Source organism: Gymnodraco acuticeps, unplaced genomic scaffold, assembly GCF_902827175.1.
Source record: "Gymnodraco acuticeps unplaced genomic scaffold, fGymAcu1.1, whole genome shotgun sequence".
NCBI classification, from domain to species: Eukaryota; Metazoa; Chordata; class Actinopteri; order Perciformes; family Bathydraconidae; genus Gymnodraco; species Gymnodraco acuticeps.
The window spans coordinates 121,739-140,461 of record NW_022990158.1 but is presented as its reverse complement, the minus strand read 5'-3'; the positions used below and the strand labels follow the sequence as shown (position 1 = coordinate 140,461).

The 18,723-nt window shown below is 38.6% G+C and overlaps 2 protein-coding genes across 3 annotated transcripts in view; both read right to left on the bottom strand.

Annotated features, from left to right (window-relative positions):
• Window positions 1-10,811, bottom strand: part of snx25 (sorting nexin 25) — an 80,241-nt gene extending 69,430 nt beyond the window's left edge. For both annotated transcript variants that reach the window (XM_034217417.1, XM_034217418.1), the window contains exons 1-3: window positions 10,630-10,811; window positions 9,692-10,381; window positions 2,242-2,326 (exon numbers count right to left, since the gene is read on the bottom strand). In XM_034217417.1, coding sequence (XP_034073308.1) covers window positions 2,242-2,326; window positions 9,692-10,048 — 442 coding nt within the window. In that variant the 5' untranslated portion in view covers window positions 10,049-10,381; window positions 10,630-10,811. The remainder of the gene's footprint in view (window positions 1-2,241; window positions 2,327-9,691; window positions 10,382-10,629) is intronic.
• Window positions 10,812-11,844: 1,033 nt separating this feature from the next.
• Window positions 11,845-18,283, bottom strand: fgl1 (fibrinogen-like 1). Its single transcript, XM_034217419.1, has 7 exons — window positions 18,156-18,283; window positions 14,982-15,150; window positions 14,681-14,840; window positions 14,502-14,590; window positions 14,291-14,379; window positions 13,542-13,729; window positions 11,845-12,771 (listed from the first exon to the last, which is right to left on the bottom strand). The coding sequence occupies exons 1-7, from the start codon at window positions 18,216-18,218 to the stop codon at window positions 12,573-12,575; spliced, it is 957 nt and encodes a 318-aa protein (XP_034073310.1). The 5' UTR covers window positions 18,219-18,283; the 3' UTR covers window positions 11,845-12,572.
• Between the last annotated feature and the right edge of the window lie 440 nt (window positions 18,284-18,723).

Sequence of the window (18,723 nt, the reverse complement as noted above, 5' to 3'; positions counted from 1 at the left end):
TTCCGGCGCAGACTGAAAACTCATCTCTTTCGACTCCACTTCGAGCAATAGAACTATTAACAAAGCACTTATATACTAATAAAGGACTGGCTTACCTAAAGCCAGTTGAGTAGCACTTGAAATGTTTTTGCTCTATGAAACCTGATGTACTTATATGATTCTGTTTTCTTTAAGTTTGTATTTTGTTGGTCGAATGCACTTATTGTAAGTCGCTTTGGATAAAAGCGTCAGCTAAATGCAATGTACCTAATAATATCATGATAAACTGGCACCACACTACAAACAAAGACCTTTATAAAACACACGGGAGGAGCACATGTAATTACACACCCTGGGTGTAAATCCTGGAACCATCTGTCACTTGGCAGCCAGACAGAGTGAGTGAGTGAGTGAGTGAGTGAGTGAGTGAGTGAGTGAGTGAGTGTGTACATTGACCAGGACATTGAACAGTTGTAATCCACTATGAGAGGGATGACTGACACAAACAGAGCTCAATCCGTCAGCAGTTTTCCCAAAAAATAGAAGTTAAGAGTCTCCAACAGTTTCACAAACTTTTCATGAAAGTCAGCTAAGACACTTTGAAAGCAAGACTGGTTTTTGAGGAAAATAGAAAAACAAAAACACCATTTGATTTTTATTTTGGTTAGAATATCTGGATTGTATCTTTGTTTGTATTTGTATTAATCTTGTGTTATCGCATAAATGTTTATTTATTCAACTTCTTCCTTTTTGAATTCATTTAAGTGCTACACTCACATATCAATTCATGCATTTCATGTGCTTTTTGTTAATTGACAGATTAATAGATGTATTTTGTATTGGTGTTGTGTGTATTCAGTTCAAGGTTTAATTTTGTCAATAAAAGAATGTTGTAAACAATTCCCTTTAATTGTTTTTATTATTCAAAAAGCATACTATTGTGTTTGAGAAGTTTACTAAAGCTGCACAAATGTTTATTTAACACTAGTAGTTGTGTAAATGCAGATGTCAACAACTTTAGCCCATTTAGCATATTCTCCTAATTTCCTGCAGCCCTAAACATTTTTGTATTTCTTTAATTCTATCAAAATGATAGAAAGGAACAACAGTGTAATAGACAGCATAGAAGAAGTGGGTTTCGAAAGACCTAAATTAAAACATTAAACCTTGTACACAAGAACATATAAAGGTTTTTTTTTTTTTTAAGTGTGAGCAGTACATGTAATTTTACTTAAAGTTTGATTTCTCAAGTGATCTCAAATCGTCAGGAGTGGAGTGCACCAGCTGGGCGTAAGACTGGGTGTAACTCTATATCCGACGTAGAACCAAAGGTTAAGACAAAACTAAAGTTATGCCTAGTGCACCACTTAGATTTACAGTAAGCCCTGTATACGTTGCGCCTGGGTGTAACTTTTACGCCTAGTATGGAACAGGCGTAAATCGGAACGACAGACTAATATCCATAGTAACGTAAAACAGGCAAGAAGGAAAATAACGATGGCAGTGCGTCTTGTTTACAGGTTTAACAACGAAAGGGCATTAAGACGAGAGTCGTCCGTGATCGAACAAACCCACTGGACATCTATTCGGACAGTGAGCTGATAGAGGTTTCGTTTCGGCAGACAAGCCCTTTTAGAATTTATCGAGGAGATCTCCCCTCAACTCCAGCATGGATCAGACAGAAACACTGCGCTCTCCCCAACCTTGCAGGTGCTGATTACGTGTGCTGCTTGGCAACAATTACTGTTTCACACGTGTTGACGACGTGGACGCGCATCTTAAGACTAGGCGCAGCCACGACCGTGACTAGTCAGGCTTGGAGCACTTGGTGTGAATTCAAATCACTAAGTCGGACGTAGCTAAGCCCGACGTTAGAGTTAAGACCTACTTTTTTACGCCCAGCTGTTGCACTCTACTCCTGTTGCTGGACTCAGTTTAGAAAAAAATAAACAGGAAAAAACTGCACTTTCAAATATAACTTATATCATTCTTTTACTTTTTTTATTGGTGCATCTTTGTTCAGGTCAATTCAGTTAAAAGGAGAATGTTGCAAATGATTTCCTTTTTTTTGGAAAGATGTGCAGTAGATGTTTTTATGTTTCAATTGTTTCTTTAGTGTCCACAGAATACTTTTATACAATGATTTAAAACCTGTAGCCCTGGTAAAAATCTCATGACAAATGTTCAACTGCATTTGCATTAACATGGCCATAAAATGGTCATAAAACACATAAGAAAAATATCTTTAAAGTGATGAATTACCTTCCTTCAGGGCTTTGTCCACATTGTGTGACACCACCACCCTCCTGCTTTGGCTGGACTCCTGAACCGGCACCAAAAAACGGGCCTGAAATACAACAAGATCACATCAATTATCATATCACAGAAGTTGACTAAAGCAGGGACAAAAAGGAAATATTGGGCAAAGGAGAAAGAGGAGATGGACAGCTGTGTGTCTAATAGAGTGGTGCAGGAATGAGTCCTTAAACTAAGGAAATGAGTTAGCATTTTAGTAAGTAAGTAAAACTTTATTTATATAGCACCCTTCTCAACACGAATGTACAACGTGCTTTACATACAGTACACACTACAACTATAAAATGTAGAATAAAAGGCATAAAACACAGCAAGTAAAAGATAGGATAACATTTTTTAGCACTTGCAGTTCTCTTGTTTAGAAGTCAACGTTTTTTTTAAGGTGTTTTTGGTAAGATGCCTGAAATAAGATCTTTGGTTAACAGAAAAGAGATTTTAACATTTTGTTCTACGACATAAAATACGTCAGTATGTAACCTCTTCGTGAATATCAGATTCTATGTGTCATAAAAACAACAGTTGCTAACAAGTGGCTAAGAACATTAGCCGCCTTTAGCTTAGCGGTGGTGAACTGAAGCCATGTGACCGTGTAGTTCTGTTTTAGCCTAACGTTAGCATTTTTATTTACTTTTACAAAATCACAAAGTGGATCCAAATGTGGACATTATCCTGCAGAACAAAATGTGTCTGAGCCCATTTTCTGCAATATTCCAAGATCCAACGGAAAAATACCATTGCTTTTTGTCAAGGAAGTGCTTGCGACGCTAACCGTTATCGCTTACAAAAATACGTCATCACTGCACGACTCTAAAAGCCTTAAAATTCTAAAAAAAGAAGGTAGGCAGCCAAAATGTATCACAGTGTATACTAGGGCTGCTCGATTATGGCAAAAATCATAATCTCGATTATTTGGGTCAATAATTGGGTCACGATTATCCATTTACTTTGAAAACATCCAGTTATTGAAAAGTATGTTTTTAACAGTTGATTACCCTGAACTTTAAGTATAATTCAACTGAAAAACCAACAAAAACAATTATTTAATTGAAAAATGTCATTAAATTAAAAAAATAAAGAATTATCGTTTTATTTCGATTATGTTGTTTCCATAATCTTTGAAAGCCAAAATCGTAATTGCGATTAAAATACGATTAATTGAGCAGCCCTAGTGTATACAACATGTGGACCAGGCGAATGCTTGTGACAATACTCCTCCGCTGTCAACATCAATAACTAATCGAAACTGAAAGGCAGCCGCTGGGTTGTGGCTGCCATTAAGGCGAGCCACCAACCAGCAAGCAGCAAGGACACAACAGCAGAATAAAAATCAGCCTGTGTGTGTGTGTGTGTGTGTGTGTGTGTGTGTGTGTGTGTGTGTGTGTGTGTGTGTGTGTGTGTGTGTGTGTTAAAGTGTGTCTAAATCCAGCAGCATGCATGACTCCATCTCATTTATTATAGAAGAACACAGTGAGGATCCAAAGGGAAGAGAGAAGATGAGAGGCGGAAAGATGGGAAGAGGAGGAGGAGGAGGAGGAGGGGTGTAATCGAGCGGGGAAAGGATGAATCTTTGAGAGCAAAAATTAAAGCAAAATATCAACCTGTGTCTGTAACTGAAGTAAAGGTTAGATGCAGAAGTCTGGCGAACCCTTGGAACATTATAATTAGCAGCAATTTTGTTTTCACTAGTGGAAATGTCATTTCGACACATCAAAAGGTCATTTTGACATGTAGGAATGTTAATGAAAGATGGCTGTAAAACCATTTTGACAAGACAAAATGTGTTTGACATTATGAAATAACACTACAAATAGTCATAGTTAGTCCTTTTTCATTTGTTAGAAGAATTATTACATATATGTATTGTACAATATAATAAATGAGGAAAGAGGGTTGTGACTAGTGAAAAATGTGATTTCCAAATTCCGATATCAACAATTACATTTTGTATACGTAGTCAAAATGACCTACTAATATTGGGTATGTACTTATGTACTGTCATTAGTATAGATCAGGGGTTCCCAACCCCCGGTCCGCGGCCCGGTACCGGTCCGCGGACCGGGGGTTGGGAACCCCTGATCTATACTAATGACAGTAAATAAGTAAGGTGTTACTGCAGGGCTGCGAAATTGCTGTGAGTTTATCGTAATATTTGCAGAATTATAAATATTTTATCATAATATTTTTTTCAAAAAGTGTTTAATGTTCGCACCTATACCAGTCATATTATTTCATCCAGTAGCCTGGTTAATCTTTCACCAGAAAACCGTTGAAAATGGCTTTTATGATGTTCCGAGGGATTCAGCGGCTCAGATAAGGTCTCAGCCTCTCGTGCGCACGAGAAAGTTACCGGTGCGCCAAGTAGGAAGAGGAGCGCACAGGAGACAACCGTTTCATTGCAGACTGTTATGTTTATGTGGGGAAATGGCAGTGCATACATTATTTGAGATATATTTCAAACTCAGACTTCATTTTAAGGATTATGTCGGCCAGGGGTGTAGAACTATATGTTTATTTTATTAGCTTTTCTTTTTAATGACTGATTTTAAATGCCATTTTCTTAATGTCTTTCATTTTTTTGTAAAGCACTTTGAATTGCTTTGTGTTGAAAAGTGCTATATAAATAAACTTGCCTTGCCTTTGTTTAAGCACCGGATTGGCAAAACAGGAGAGTAAACCAGTCTGCCTTGATCTATGAATTCATGTCCGGGACTCTCACGGTATCTGCTGCCCGCAGCTGTTTTATAGAAGGAAAACCTCCTTCGCTTCATGAAATGGCTGCAGCATCAGGAGGCAGCGGGACGTGGAACTCCGCCTCTGAGAAGTGCAGCACCAGCGCGCCGAGAGCTGTGCCTTTTTACGCACCACCTTCGCTGTGTTTACCTTCATCAGAACAGCTTAAGAGTGACTGCAGGCCGCTACGTGTTAACCACACATACCTCTATACACACACACACACACACACACACACACACACACACACACACACACACACACACACACACACACACACACACACACACACACACACACACACACACACACACACACACACACACACACACACACACACACACACACACACACACACACACACACACACACACACACACAGACACACACACACACACACACACACACACACACACACACACACACACACACACACACACACACACACACACACACACACACACACACACACACACACACACACACACACACACACACACACACACACACACACACACACACACGGCAAAAATAATAATCACGATTATTTGGTCAATAATTGATATCACGATTATGTGGACGATTATTCATTGACCATTTATTGAACTTTAAAACAAATAATATTTTACCAATAAACAAGATCAACAAATATGTTGGAGCGCACTTCCAAAACCATACTAAACATATATTATTAATATGATCAATAAAAATAAATTAGACCAAAATAAATGAAATCAAATATGTTGCAGTGCACTGTCACAACCTACTGAAAACTCCTTAACATATAGCCAACATTTTGGTAAAACATATTCAACATATTCCACTCAGTTAAACGTTGAAGGCTGGCCAACCGTCATGGTCCAGAAGTAACAGGAAATAAATGTTGAACTACAATTAAAGACCAAATAAAAATGTTTAGGCCACCATGGCAAATGCTGGTAGGGCTGCTCGTGTCATCTCTTAAAGATTTTTTGCAAGAAACACCAGCCTGTTTACATGGTCTAGTTTCAGAGATGAGCGCAGGCAGGTGACAATATTGCCACCTGTACTGAAGACCCTCTCTGAAGAGGAACTTGTGGCAGTGCTGCCACATATGACACAGGAAAAAAAGAAAAGACTCTGAAGAACCCTTTCTTTGCCATTATATAAAAATAGTGTTGCTACAAAAGTATAAATTAGGCTTACTAATAAGACAACTCAGATCTGAAGCTACACAGTAATCTGCTGCAGCAACAGTGCAATAAAAAAGACAACATTAATAGAATCAAACCCATTTTTTGTTGCATTTTAGTAGATTATAAAAATAAATGCCTTAAAATAGGATGCCAGCAACACTAGTTTCTTAACCTGAATTGATGATAGACTATAATCAATTTAAGTTTGCATTCTTATACCATTTTGTACAATAATTATGATGAATAAGTTCAAACAAACTAAAACTTACAGCTGATTAATAACGGTATCTAACTTGAGTTTTTATTATATCAAAAACCTGTTGAAATGCTACTGTTATTTTTACTGTCCCCAAAAAGCGCGTCGCAGCCTCCAGGAATGCTTCTTTCACAACTTCGCCGTCTTTGAAAGACTTCATGTGTTTCGCAAGAACGTGACTGACACGATAAGATGCTATGGTAGCAGCCTTGCTCTTGTTGTTGGGCCTGGTGAAAATGGACTGCTGTGCATTTAGCAGTCCTTTCAGGCCCCTCCCCTTTTGGAGCGTAGGGCAGAATTAGGAGGGAATTCCGTCTCGTAGCGTTTGTGCACTGTTTTGAAATGCCGCTCCTAAATGACCCTTCTTCGATAAAGCCACGCTCGCATTGCAGATGAGACAGATGGACTTTGAATTGGAATAGATACAAAAATAATCATCCTCCCACTTGGAGTGAAAATTATATATTTTGGGCTTTTTTGCTACTGCCATAATTGCGGTCTTGTGTGTGTGCGGACTGTCACTGCACTGCCCACTGCCCACCAGCCACGCCGGCCAATCACAAAGCTTTGATGCGTTCAAGTGCATTATTCTGGCACAGGAAGATTATGTTATAGGACATTAACGATAAAACAGAATATTGTTGTTCTATTTTTAGACACATCTCGCGATCGACTGGGAATCTCCCCGCGACTGAACACTCACAACACATGTCACTCCCACGTGGCTGAGTGGGCTTTTAGGGAGGGGCGAAAGCACACCCAGCAAAATAATCGTATTTTGTCAATTATGCTGTTTTCATAATCGTCACAAGCCATAATCGCGACACACACACACACACACACTACACACACACACCCCACACACACACACCCACACCACACACACACACACCACACACACACAGCACACACCAGCACACAACACAACACAACACACCGACACTACACAAACACACACACACACACCCACACCCACACACACACACACACCACACACACACCATCACACACAACGACACACACACACACACACACACACACAGCACCACACACTACACACAACACAACACACACACAACACACCACACAACACCAACAACACACACACACACCCACATCACACACACACACACACACACACCACACACACACACACACAACCACACACACACACACACAACACACACACACACCCACACACACACACACACACACACACACACACACACACACACACACACACACACACACACACACACACACACACACACACACACCACACACACACACACACACACACACACACACACACACACACACACACACACACACACACACACACACACACACACACACACACACACACACACACACACACACACACACACACCTGGATTATCCGTAAATCATACAACCAAAAACGTTGATTTATCTGTTTTCCCGTTTTGGTTTAAAAACTGAATACCGTCGGTTTTTTGGTTTTCCCAAAAAACGACACCGGTTCTTTTTTAAACGTTGTTAATATGTTTTGGATTGTTCTAGTATTTGTTCAGGCTGTTACATACAATTAGCCTCTGTTGCTGCTGCTGGTGAGTAAATATTAAAATCAGTTCAAATTGACAACCGGTCCGCGATTTTTTTTTTAATGTCACAATAAAGGTTGGGAACCCCTGGTATAGATTACATCTTCAGTATTTGCAATTGTATTTTAGATATGTTAAATGCAATTAAAGATCAAAAGGTTATTTTAACATGTCGGTATGTTAATAAAAGATAGCTGGAAAACTATTTTTACAGGTTACAAATATTTTCCCATTTAGAATGACATAACTAATGAAAAGTGATTTACTGATATCTTTAATTCACTTAAAGATATTAGGAGCTTTCTTTTGTATTGGTAAGAATAACAAATGAAGGATATCGACAATTGAATTTCAACATGTTGAAAAAGGGTTGTGACTAGAGGAAATTAGATTTGAGTTTCAGACTAACAATTGCCTTTTGAACATTAAGTTAACCAAGTTAGCTTCATTTCAGATTATGTATCTACGCCATTGAAGATATTTACAATTCCATATTATGATATCTGATATAACAAAATAAATTAAAGATATCTCAAACATAGTTGCTACTATTACAAAATGATTTCTCCACTAGTTATAATTTTGTTAAAAAAATGTGAAATACTAGATCTCTGTAATTGTATTTGACTAGTAATATTTGTAATGTGGCGACCTATTTGACCTTTATAATTAGGAGCAATTGTGTTTCCCCTGTGGAAATGTCATTTTGACACGTCAACAGGTTACTTTAACCTGTCGGGATGTTTTTAAATAAAGATACTTTGTTGACATGACAAGGGTTGTGACTGGTGGAAATGTCCTGTCCCATTTCATATAAACATGTGCATTTCTGATACATAATTAGAATATTAACGATAACTACAAGGGCTGTTGTAAAATGTAAAGTTATCAAAGGAAATTAAGATATCCAAGTCATCATTTGTACTAGTGAGATATTAAGTTAAAATTGTAATTTAATTATCTGAAATGCACTTCTTGATATCTGTTATTACATTCAATCTAGTACCATTTTGAGGCTAAGATTGTCAATACTTTTTTTTTTACCAGTCTTAATTGAATGTTATATATCTGGAATTCTATGTATGATAACTTCCAGAAACAACAATAATAACATGTCACAATGGAAGTAGAGATGGCTGTAATTGCATTTGAATAGTCAATGATAAAAGTTGAATGGTTGTAATTAAAGTTGTAAATTAAATTGTCTCTTTTATGACTTCGAATAACACTCTAAATCGATGGTTGAAAAGCATTACATCAAAATTGCAATTACTGCTTTGGAGATTGACAGTTTTCCATCCATCAATGGATTCCAGCATTTGGTTAGAATTAATAATGCTAATATCTGTTTACAGTCCACATTTGATTAACTATTACAATAAGCAGTATTTAATTCTAACTCATATTTGTTTGTATTCTGTTTTATCTTATTGTATAGTACACTTATTCGAGCATTGTGTCATTTGCACTATGTTGTGTCTTTTTGTGTGTGTTTAAAGTATATTGTATGTTTTAGTGTCAGAGGAGGCTGGTGGCTATTGTGCGCCAATAAAGCCTATGAATCTGTGACTAATGATATAAGACTGAGCCTAATCGAGAAAGAGTGCATTATTAACAGTTTAATGAATGGGTGTAGACTGCCAGGCTCTTACCATCAGCTTGTCGAAGAACTCCAGCCGTGCAGCAGACTGCCTCCTGCTCCTGTTGAAGCAGCTGACTTTGAGAGGACTCTTCCTGACCAGCAGAACAAAACTCCCAGCCAGGAAGCACAGCAGGGCGAAGGACACATAGATGAACAACTTGAGGAAGAAGGAGGTGAGAGACAGGCCTCCCCATGCCAGTTGAAACACTACCGCCGCCACCACGCCCAGGCAGAATGCCGGGACGAACCGGAAAGAGGAGCCGAGAGAAGAAGAGGTGAGGGCGGCCGACATGGGCCCCTCTTCCCCTTCTCCGGTGCTGCTACTCCCTCCAGCCAGTGGTGTAATGGTAGTTGAGGGGGTGGGCATGCTGCGACCCCACCATCCATATATGTGTCACTGCTAGCGAGGCTGAAAAGTTGGAGTCTATACGCGAAGTCAGAGAGGTAGGTATACAGTCAAGATCTCCCTCGACTACAACACTGTGTCCAAGACGAGGCATCCCCGCTCTGACATCTCCTCTCCGACCCACGCCGTTATGTTTTCCACGCTTCTAGCATCGGCACCAGCACAGGCACGGAGCCCTGTCATCCACAACACGGTACCCTGGGCAGAAGAACAGGGCACCGGGCGACGGGAGCCGGAAAAAAGCAGGCGGAGGAGGAGGAGACCCGGGGTGATAGCAGCAACATCCACCGTCACCTTGGAGACAAATAGGTGCAAGGGTAGCTTAGTGACTGTAGCTAACCAACTGAGCTAGCAGTAAGCTGAACTAAGAAGGCAACATAAGTTACTGTTACATGCTTTAAAACAGAACGATATATAAAATACAAGTAAGAAGCAGTGAATATTCTAAAACTGCTGTGCGGTTTGACTTGATATCGAACGCTAGCTACCTAGCTCGCTTGCTAAATAACCAATTGAACATCAGCTAATGTTAGCGTACTTACCTATCGTGGCAAAAGGTGTGCAATAACAACATTACATTCTGGTTGTCCTCTCTGTAATATGATGAATGGGAAGGTTTGCAATGGCAAAAAGTGTTACAATGACAAAATGTGCCAGGTTCAAAATTCCCAACAGATAAAAACAAGCAACTGTTATTCTCTTCGATCTGACTGACTGACTGACAATCTCTCGAATGTGAAAGAGTGTCAGCCAATCAGCGCGTGTGTTAACCAAGGACGGTGCGCCTGTTTACAAAACAGGACAGCCCGAATTGAAGGGCGGGGATCTAATTAAACGCTTGCTGTGCTGTACTTGAAATATAACCCACCGACTGGGCAACCAGGTATAATAATGAAGCGTACGACGAGATAAAGGATCAACAAGCCTGGTTATTCGATTTTTTTTCTGGCAGGCATTAGATTAAATTGCTGTCTAACATTTATTAAATAGTTTTTTTGTTTCAATGTTTCTTGAATTTTAAAATATTGTTTTTCACAGTAATGAATACGTATTATTCAGACATATTCACCTCAGGTTGTTTCACACATATTGAGCAGTAATTCTCTGGACATCAATAAAACATTACTGTATTTACCTATCTCTATTTTGTAAAACAATGAAAAAATTAAAGATAAAAATATTGGCAAAAAGCCCTTTGAAGTATTACCTAATGTTCACAGAATTTAAAGGCCAGACAAAGGATTCATATGAAATGTTAAAGAAACTGTTTACTGGTTAACTGCCAAGAATACTACCGCAATACTATTCTATTGTTTTATAATCAAATGAATGAATGGATTAAACAATAAGTCATAAAATTATTATTTCAACAAATTGCATGACTTTGCTTTCTACACAATTGAAAGATATCAAAAGACCATTAACATATTCTTAACCCTTTTTTTACAGGAATTTGACAGGAATTGTCATTGTGGCATAAATCAGCCCAACTAATTGTTTATGGTAAAATTAGGCTTTTATTTTCATTAAGAAGATTTTGTTCTCCCCAAATCCTAAATAATTTGAGCATTTTATCCAGTCTCCATTTCAGCTTTCCTAAATGGTAACACATAATATGCAATACATAAAGTACACAAAACATTATAATTAATGGTGAGTAATAGTTATTCTTGACATTGTTATGTCAATTCTTCAAGGTGCTCATGCAAGCATTTGCGATAATTCACTGGACAAAACGATGTGTTTATTGGTTTTATTATGTGAAATATGGTAAAAATGCAAATGGTTTGGATATAGCTGGATGTATGTTCACAATCAACATTGTTTGATAACAAGCACAATGTATACTGCAATTCTAAAAGATAGCTTTACCTGTAACATCGTGAAAAATAACAATACAGTACGTTATGTCTACCGTTCTTTGCTTTCATTCATATAATAGCATTCTTTTTGTGTGAACAACTTATGTATCATAACATTTGGGCCAATTTGCTGCTCCTATTATCATATATTGCTGTATAAAGAGAACACTTAAGTTCTTGTTACAGCCTTTTTCAATGACATGATAATGGCTGCTTTCACTTGCCTTCAGTCCAATCATTCTGCCTCAATTTCCCTTTTATCCTGCAAAACAGACAGCTGTGTGTGCAAGTTACTTCCCCCTTACAACATTCATGTCTCTAAAACAGGCACACGGTTTCACAAGTCATCTTACAAGTATGTCGTGATATGAGCAAATATTTTCTATAAAGATGTTAGAATATTGTTAGCACAATGTTTCATTTAAACCATTTCAGAAATGTGTGTAATTTAATCTGTGGTTCTACATTTACTCTTTTAGTTACAGCTACTCGACTCCATCCAGATAAACCAGGAAGCATATTTGTTAAAGGTGTCAGTGGGATTGTTAAGTACGGATTTGAGAGGTTTGCTTCGCTCCAAAAATAATCAAGCCATGTAGACTTTATATCTCCACATGTCTTATTTAGGAAGTTGGTCTGTGATGTACAGCATTGGGGTCGTCAATGGGATCCATTTTGAAGTCCATGGGTCTCAGTTTCATGGAGCTTGTCTTCAGGGAGTACCACCATCCTCTCCAAGTGTACCAAACTACACCGTTGTCTGTCAAAGCACTGTAGTGCCCGTTGGGGTAGTACATTCCATTAAGATGGGCTGAGTGACACCTAGGGATTGATAAATGCAGAGGAAATATGTATATTTTTGTATTGAATGACTGTTATGGTGTTTTAACATCAAGCGTAAAGTGAGGTCCTTGCGCTCTGTCATTACGTGCCAAAGCAGTCAATGCAATGATATGAATTTGTGTAAATTGAAAAATTTGCATTTTCACACTCTGACACAAACTAAGTACATTTGCAATTCTTTGTGTTGCACACACACGGTACGCCTATGACCGTTGAGATCTTTCTGATTTCCCGGACGTTGTTGAATCAGAAATGGAGTAATACATGATGCCTCATATTGTACAGACGGTACAAAAAAGGACCTTCTTTAAGGAAAGTAACCGAGCAAGTTGACTAGATTTTTTGTAACTTGATTCCAGCTATCTGTTGTACTTCGAAACAGGTTACCAATAGCATAAGCCCCCATTAGCCCAACAGATTTCAAAGATTAGATGTCTGGCTTGGTAGCAATTTAGATTCAACAGCCTATGTTTCTATGTGGTTGATAATGGGCTGAAATCCACCGCACAGAAATATATACTATGGCTGTATATATGTATGCTTCTTAATAAAAACATTTGAACCAGATAATGGCGCGAAATCCCGTAAAGAAGCATTGGTATTTACACAGAAGTATTTCCTTCTTCCTTTCTGGCGTGTCTTACACGCTAATTCATAAACAAAAATGTAAACCTGCGATAGCAATATGAGGCATACAAACATTTGCTTTGCTTGCTTCATATGTGTATATCATATCATTAATCCCGTACTTGTTGAACCACCAGCCTCCATTGTCTTCCTGTGCGCAGTTTCCTTTGTAGTTATCGTTGTCCTGGTCGTGGGTGCTGAATTTGATACCCTGGTGACTGGCCCACTCTGACGCGCCTACCTGATAACTTCCAGATAAAGCATCTCCAGCTGTACCTACATAGGACCCAAAGGCAAGTCGATAGTGATCCTGCAGAAAGAGACAGATATGAAGATAGCTGGACCACTCGCGAATAACAAAAAAAGATTGACATTTTAGGAAAAAACACTTTAGACTCACGTTAGCTTACATCACAAACGCAATTTACTTCGATTATGTTTGTAACTTAAGTTCCGAAACAAGCGTACATCCAAACAATTCCCTTTTTCCAAAACCTAACAAAGAAATATTGTTTTAAAACTGCAACCGTTTCACATTGTACGGGTAGGTGCAGTTGACCCCATCTAAAGCATTATAATGGGACTGATTACAACCCATTATGGCCATTTATGGGCTGATAAAAGTCAAAATGAGTGAGAAACTTAAGGAATTGCAATGTGGGCAATTCCTTTAAGCCTGTACGTAAGGGAGAAACAGGGAAACTGTTTTATTTAGCTAGATGAAAACAATGTGATTAGATGCATCAAGTAGAAACTATACATGAGATGTAAACTTTCCTGAGCAGTATCAAATATTTGCAGATTTTTTGCCCAAAAAATATAAATATTCTAACATAATTCTTTCTCTCTAAGTTTAGTGTTCAATCAACACCTTTTCATTGGCCACTTGGAAGTTCTTGTACTCTGCATAGCGCTGGTTACCATCAAAGTCTCCCAGGTTAATCCTCAGTGAATAATTTCCTGTAACAGACAAACGATTATAAAAAAAAAACATATCCCATCTGCACAACACTAATGATTTTTTTCATTGTTATTGCCTTCAATCTTCAAACATCTTAATGCTTTTAAGAAGTGTAATTTACCTTGTGCGGTAATGTAATGCAGGTTATCATTTCCGAGCCAAAACTCTGCATCCTTGTCTCCAAAACCATCCTTATACTCTGCCCACGATCTGATAGACAGATATATCGACATATAGATACATAGATAGATATACTTTCCTGTGATTTCATTATTGTAGACTAACAGGTTTCAGACACACCTGTTAAAACTCTCTGTTCCATTGATCCGTCGCTGAATGACGGTCCAACCCCCTCCATCACTCATGTCACAGTAGACTCTGAAAGGGAAAGGGCTGCCATGGGGTTTGATGGAGTAGAAACCACTGGATTCGCAGCCAGAACTAAAGAGCTGGGAGCAGTCTGACACGCACACAGAAAAACAGAAATATGCACTCAGTTTTTGTTACATCAAGTGAGTCCTGTTTCTGCAATGTGAGACCTGAAACGAGATAATTTAATTTATCAAATTATGTTTTCCAGTCCTGATGCTGTGGCCCTGACCTGTGTACTCGGTGTCTAGGCAATGGTCCGGTCTGGCTTTGTCCTCTTTGCCAGGCTGGTTCAGCAGTTGCAGTCGGTGTAGGAGGGTTTCCTGTGTCTGAAGTTGGCCCTTCAGAAGCTTCTCTTGTTCCCGCAGACGAGCCTCCTCCTCACGGCAACTGTCTGACGCCTACACACACATTTGTATCGCTTCATTTGTGAAGGTCTTCAATATTCATTGCCTAACTCTTAGATAAAATACTCATAAGTCAAAGAGTGAAACATAACTTTTTCTACTTTCTGCTTGTCTAAATCAAGTAACCATTATTTGATCTGTAAAATACTGTTGTTTTTTTGTTGAAAGTTGGATATCTTCACTTGTTAAAAATCGAATTTGGATATACAGCAAGTCAGCTGTTGTAAGCTATCAATCAGCATATAATAAAAGCTGTACATGTATATATATATATATTACCCTTAGAGCAGCAAGCATGTCATGTTAATAACACTAAAGTGAACCCCAGCACTCTTACCCAAACCGGGTCCAGCCCTAGAACATAAACTTTCAAAAATGTTGGTCCATTTTGGGAAATATTATTATTTCTTAAAACGATTGACGTCACACTTAAATATTGCCAGTGAAAAAAAAGTTACAGTGGCAGTTAGTTAGCTTAGTTAGCCAGACAGCTATCCTTTCAATAATGTAAGTTATTTAAGTCTGTACGAAAACCAAAGTGTTAACATTATGCGTCAGAGTCTTTGTTGGTAGCAGTGACTTTCAGTGACGACAAAATAACTTGTTTATTTGTGAGTTTAAGAGCTGCTCGGCTGGCAGATTTTAGACCTTTTCCTATATGCACTACAACCCTGAAATTATGAAGATATTACACAGAGAAGATGTTTGTTAAAACGCAAATGTCCGAATCATTTGGACCGGACATCAAACAGACCTTTTTTTAATACCATCTTTATAGTATAAATACTGTGTGATGTCCGTTTGAGCCCATTAAATGGAGAAAATGTTGGTGATGACATTTCTACCATGGCAGTCACCAAGAAGAAATAGAAGAAAACAAACATCTGAGCGTGAAAAAGAAGGGTCATAAATATGAAGACGGCAACGAAAATATCTAACCGGAGAGTTGGCAAGATTCCGTAACTTCGGTATGTAAGACCAGAAGTCGCAGTCTTTAGAGAAATTAAAGTACTAGGGACTAGGGACTAGGATGCTTACGACCAAAGGATGCTTCCTGTACACTTTATCCGTACTCCTATTCTAAACCAAAGACCGTGTTTCCAGGAAAGCAGAAGGCTTGTGCTACAGACAATTTAATGTTGTGAACTATGTTAGGGAATAATTTGCTTAGGTATTCAACCTTTGAAACAGTTCATCATTTTCTCCTTTCACTGTCTCTTTTCCCATGGCATAGGTCTACGGCCTTGGGTATTGCTGCTATCTCTCTTGAGGAGGGGCAGCTTGGGCGCATTGTTGTTGCCAGCTTATGACCGAGCACAAGCTGACATGAGATAATGTATTGTTCAGGGACATCTAGAGGCCCATCTTTTCTGGAACGTAGGTTCCCTAGCACACATTATTTTCTATAGACGACAGCTCTAGTTAGATTCAGGGCCCAATTAGTTTAGTCTTGCTGATAAAGAATGTTGATTATTACACTCCGAACTAGTTAAAACCTTGAACTACAGAAGAATTCTTCAGAATTGATTTGGCATATCAACCTGTGTCAACTCGTGGCTCATGACAGGTCTGTTGAATTCTCCAGCCGAAGCTACAAATAAACCGTCAGTGTTTGCCATCAAAGCTCCAGCTCTCCTCGTGTCTCTCTGAGTCCTGTTTCCAATTGCTTCAGAAGTTTCCCTCGCAAACTATATGTGTGAAAGCGAAACTCCAGACAATGTGCAGACCTGAATGACGAATTGACTTTAGTTAACTTTGGTCCACAGCAGGCTAGCTGTTTCCTGCTCATTCCACTCTTCAATCTAAGCTAAGCTAACCAACTTCTGGTTCTAGCTTCATGTGAGCTGTATTAATGTTGTCCTCTAACTCCAAGCAAGCAAATACATTTGCAAAATTGTTAAGCTACTCCTACAACCAGTCAAGTTTTTCCACAGGTTCAGAATAACAAGAACATCCTGAATAAAACACAAATACATCACACCTAGCATCAGGGCCAGTTTTTGGCATAAGCGCTCGCCTATAGGGCGCATGATCTGGTAGCTCTGGGAGGGGAAAAAACTATTTTTGATTGGTTGCGCTCATCCTAATTTTCGGCCTAGATGTAACAACATTCCCGGTTACACGTTTAATTCGCCCTGTACGATGGACGCTGTAAGTGATGAAAGTGGGGGATGTTGGCTTATCAGGCGCCCGCAGCAAGAGAGAGAGAGAGCACTAAGTTATCTCAGTGGGTCTTAAACGTTTTGATTACAATTTATTTAAACAAATATTTCCAAGGCACACCTTTACATTTATTGGGATAAATAAAAACCAGCTAAAATCTCGCCTAGGGCAGCAAATTGGTCAGAACCGGCCCTGCCTAGCATTGTCAGGATATGGTTAACTACATGTATCACTATTGGAAAATAACACGGTGAGTATTTAAATAGAAATGTAAATAGAAATGTGGACGAAGCTGGACTAGCTGTTTCCAGCTGTTTTCAATCTTTAGGCTAAGCTAAGCTAACCGACTACTGGTTCTAGTGTCATGTGAGCTGTATTATTTTGTTCTCTAACTCCCTGCAAACAAGCAAAAACATACATTTGCAAAATGTTTAAGCTACTCCTACAGCCAGTCAAGTGTTTCACAGGTTCAGAATAACAAGGACGCCCTGACAAACACAAAGATATCAAATCTACCATTGTCAGGATATGGTTAACTATCCCTAATGGGAAAAAAACAGGACGTGCATTTAAATAGAAATTGAGCTTGTACATTGTAGTGTGAAAAGTAACACCATTCTATTTATCACTTTTATTGGAATAAGTCCTTCAACTTTCAAAAGGCTACACACAAATAAAGTAAATTCATGTGTCTCTAAAACATCTCTTTCGAAATGTACTCAAAGTGATGATTAGACCATTCTGTACAGAATGTTTTTGAACAATAACAAAGATTTTAAAAAAACACCTGATACACATAACCATAGAAAAACTGATGTAACGTGCAGAGTACTTACAGATAGAGTTTGAGAGCAAGCTGCAATGACTATCAGTCCTGTGAGAAGCAACAAGCCTGCCATCCTTGTTTTGAGTGCAAAATACAAAAAAATCAAATGTCAATATGGTACAGGAGTCAGGACTTCTAACTCAGTTGAATCCAGAGAATTTTTCGTTTTTTAAATGCTCACAGACCTGGTCGAACAGACCTGGTGGAACCCTGTGTCCAAGGGGAAAGAAAAACAGATGAAATACCTGATTCTCTACAGTCATAAACTATACAAAATATGCAGGGAGAGTCTAAAACAGATGCACAAAAAGTAGAATCAGTTTTCAGGGAACATTTATGTAATAATAGAATAAAAAAGAAGAAAGGTTTGGCATTGTTATATTAACAGAATGTAAAAAAACATATTCCTCTACACACATATATTTGATCAAAGGAAACATTCTCAGCTGTTGCTTAACATCCGCAAATCTCTCCTTTTGTCTGTGATCAGCCATCTGTCCTCTCTTTTTCTCATTACTCTCATCTGTTCTCCTGCGGCCAGCTCTTTCATTTCCCTGCTCCTTCATGACCACTTATCC